This window comes from Malus sylvestris, chromosome 16, assembly GCF_916048215.2.
Source record: "Malus sylvestris chromosome 16, drMalSylv7.2, whole genome shotgun sequence".
In the NCBI taxonomy this organism is placed as follows: domain Eukaryota; kingdom Viridiplantae; phylum Streptophyta; class Magnoliopsida; order Rosales; family Rosaceae; genus Malus; species Malus sylvestris.
In genome coordinates this window covers 25,369,742-25,372,289 of record NC_062275.1, presented here as the reverse complement: position 1 = coordinate 25,372,289, position 2,548 = coordinate 25,369,742, and the positions used below count along the sequence as shown (strand labels likewise).

The 2,548-nt window shown below is 43.6% G+C and overlaps 1 protein-coding gene across 1 annotated transcript; it reads left to right on the top strand.

The window, feature by feature from the left end:
* Positions 1 to 1,540: 1,540 nt before the first annotated feature.
* On the top strand, positions 1,541 to 2,286 carry LOC126608401 (uncharacterized). Its single transcript, XM_050276278.1, has one exon. The coding sequence runs from the start codon at positions 1,624 to 1,626 to the stop codon at positions 2,155 to 2,157; it is 534 nt and encodes a 177-aa protein (XP_050132235.1). The 5' UTR covers positions 1,541 to 1,623; the 3' UTR covers positions 2,158 to 2,286.
* The last annotated feature ends 262 nt before the right edge of the window (positions 2,287 to 2,548 follow it).

Sequence of the window (2,548 nt, the reverse complement as noted above, 5' to 3'; positions counted from 1 at the left end):
GACCAATGTGTTAAGAACCGACCAATACCATAAAGTATCTAAATGGTTCACAAAAAGTTGAATAGGTTCACAAAGTCTAAGAGGAAAAATAATTATGATTTACACAATCACACATATACTAAATTATTCACATCAAAACATCAAAAATTACTTTTTTCTAAAGTGCCAATAACATTTTGAAAAGAAAAAGTGTGGAAATCACTCTTGGAGAAATTATAATTTGGTACAATAATACAACGTCACTTGTGCTACTTCCATTCAATATCTGAAAGTGATAAATGAATTTCAAATCTAGTTGTAAAAATAAAAAACACATGTTAAGTTTTTAATGGAAGTATCTAGAAATCAGTAATTTTTTCCCACCAACGCTGATCCTGACGACGTCGAGGCAGTAAAACGACCCGCCTTGGGAGATGTCAGTGATGGGTGTGAATTTCACGGCATTGGAAGATCCGCTACCTTTGCTGAAGCTTAGGTATCAGTGCTGTTGGATTTGGAGGGAGGCAGTAGGAGAATAACCGGTTGTATTTCAAGGCTGATTGCTCGACGAGGGAGATTTTATCCCGGCCGAGACCAAGCAAACTGACGGCGCCCCCGAAGAGTCCCTGATTGTTTTGACCGCACTCGAACAAAAACCCGTAAAAAATATACGTCGGCGTTAAGCTCGGCCATTCCTTCCCAAAAAATCTGACGGAGAATGACTGGTCTTCGTACTGAATGTCATAGATACAGCTGAAGGAGGAGCACCCGGGAGTGTTTCCAGTGACTGACGCCAACAGGTTAACGGGTTCACCCAAAATGACTCATTATTTAACGGGTGATTAACATGTTGACCCGTTAACTATCCGATTCGTTTATTACTCATTCGAATACTGATTTTAATCGGGTCAGATTGAAAATGCCAGATCTAGAAGTATCTCCATCCTCGTGGTGATACGATACTATCTAATAATTTCTCAGTTCTGAGACTCTCGCTACAGTTGGTCTTAGAATACCTATTATAAACCAAAACTGCCCCACCCTGACGCCCCCGGGGCGAAACCACTGTTCTAAAAATCCCCGCCTAGCGCCGCCTAGGCGCTAGGCCCCAGCCCACCTCCCCGATTAATGCCTAGGCCCCAGCCCACCGCCTAGACCACCTAGGCACCCGCCTAGGTTGCAACTCACTTAGACAGAAAATACATAACTTTCATTTTGCATTTTGTTTTTTTCCAATAAATTGTAAGAGACTTGTTGCATATTTAAATGAACAAACATTATATCCTTATTTCACATGTTTTCATTATGTTTCAATACTTCATGATATATATGCATTCTATTTTGTAGTTTATGATGAAATTATATATATTTCAAGTAGAAGCAGACACTTATTTACCTGAAATATGATAGATTTACTTAAATCCGCCTAGCCGCCTAGGCGCTAGGCTCCAGCCCGCCCCCCGACTAGCGCCTAGCGACTTTTAGAACTTTGGACGAAACACAAGAACCCCCAAAAAAAAAACAAAACAAAAACTCAACTAAATCCCCAAAAAAAACAAAACAAAAACTCAACTAAATCCCCAACTCACACTCTCATTTCCGACCCATCCAAAACCCCCCAGACCCAAATCCGACCCATCCAAAATGCCCCCGAAATCTGAGACCCAGCCTCCATCCGCCGGTACCGGTACCACGCCCTCCGACCCATCCAACGCCTCAATCGACCCAATTCTCCTCGTCCTTCGAATCCTCCCCTACAGCTTCCTCCGCCCCCCTCGACTTCGCCTCAAGCTCCCAACCCTAACCCTCCCCTCACCCATGACCGTCTACGCCCTCGTCCTCCTCACCTACTTCATGGTTGTCTCCGGCATCGTCTACGACGTCATCGTCGAGCCCCCGGGCATCGGATCAACTCAGGACCGCCTCACAGGGTCGGTCCGACCCGTCGTATTCCTCCCCGGCCGGGTCAACGGGCAGTACATAATTGAAGGGCTGTCGTCCGGGTTCATGTTCGTGGTTGGTGGGATCGGCATTGTGCTCATGGACTTGGCTCTGGATCGGAATCGGGCAAAAAGTGTGAAGGTGTCGTATGCCACAGCTGGGATCTCCTCTGTCGTTCTGGCATATGTTATGAGTATGCTGTTTATTCGTATCAAGATCCCCGGTTATCTTTATTAACTAGTTAGTTAGGAGCTGAGTCGGAGTTTCAATTTCCATTGCGGACCCCAATTATGGTTTAATTTAGGCATGGGTTATATAATTATCAGTATAATCAGATTTTGATATATCTATGTGGTTCGTTATTCACCTGTTTCCGATTCGTGCTGTTTTCTTGCATGTTTGTTGAGTGAAGAAGCATGCTTTATGTTTATGTGCTTTCATAACAATAATGTCTGCCCTGCTGCAACTTAAAGAATCATAATATTTGATGTAACTGAAGAAACGATACGACTTATGATAGAGCACACAGCATTTTCTGTGCGAAACCGTGATAAAAAAGAATGGTTTGTACCACATATACTTCTATGAAAGCCCCATGTGCATATGAGATACTGCTACCTCTCAGCTA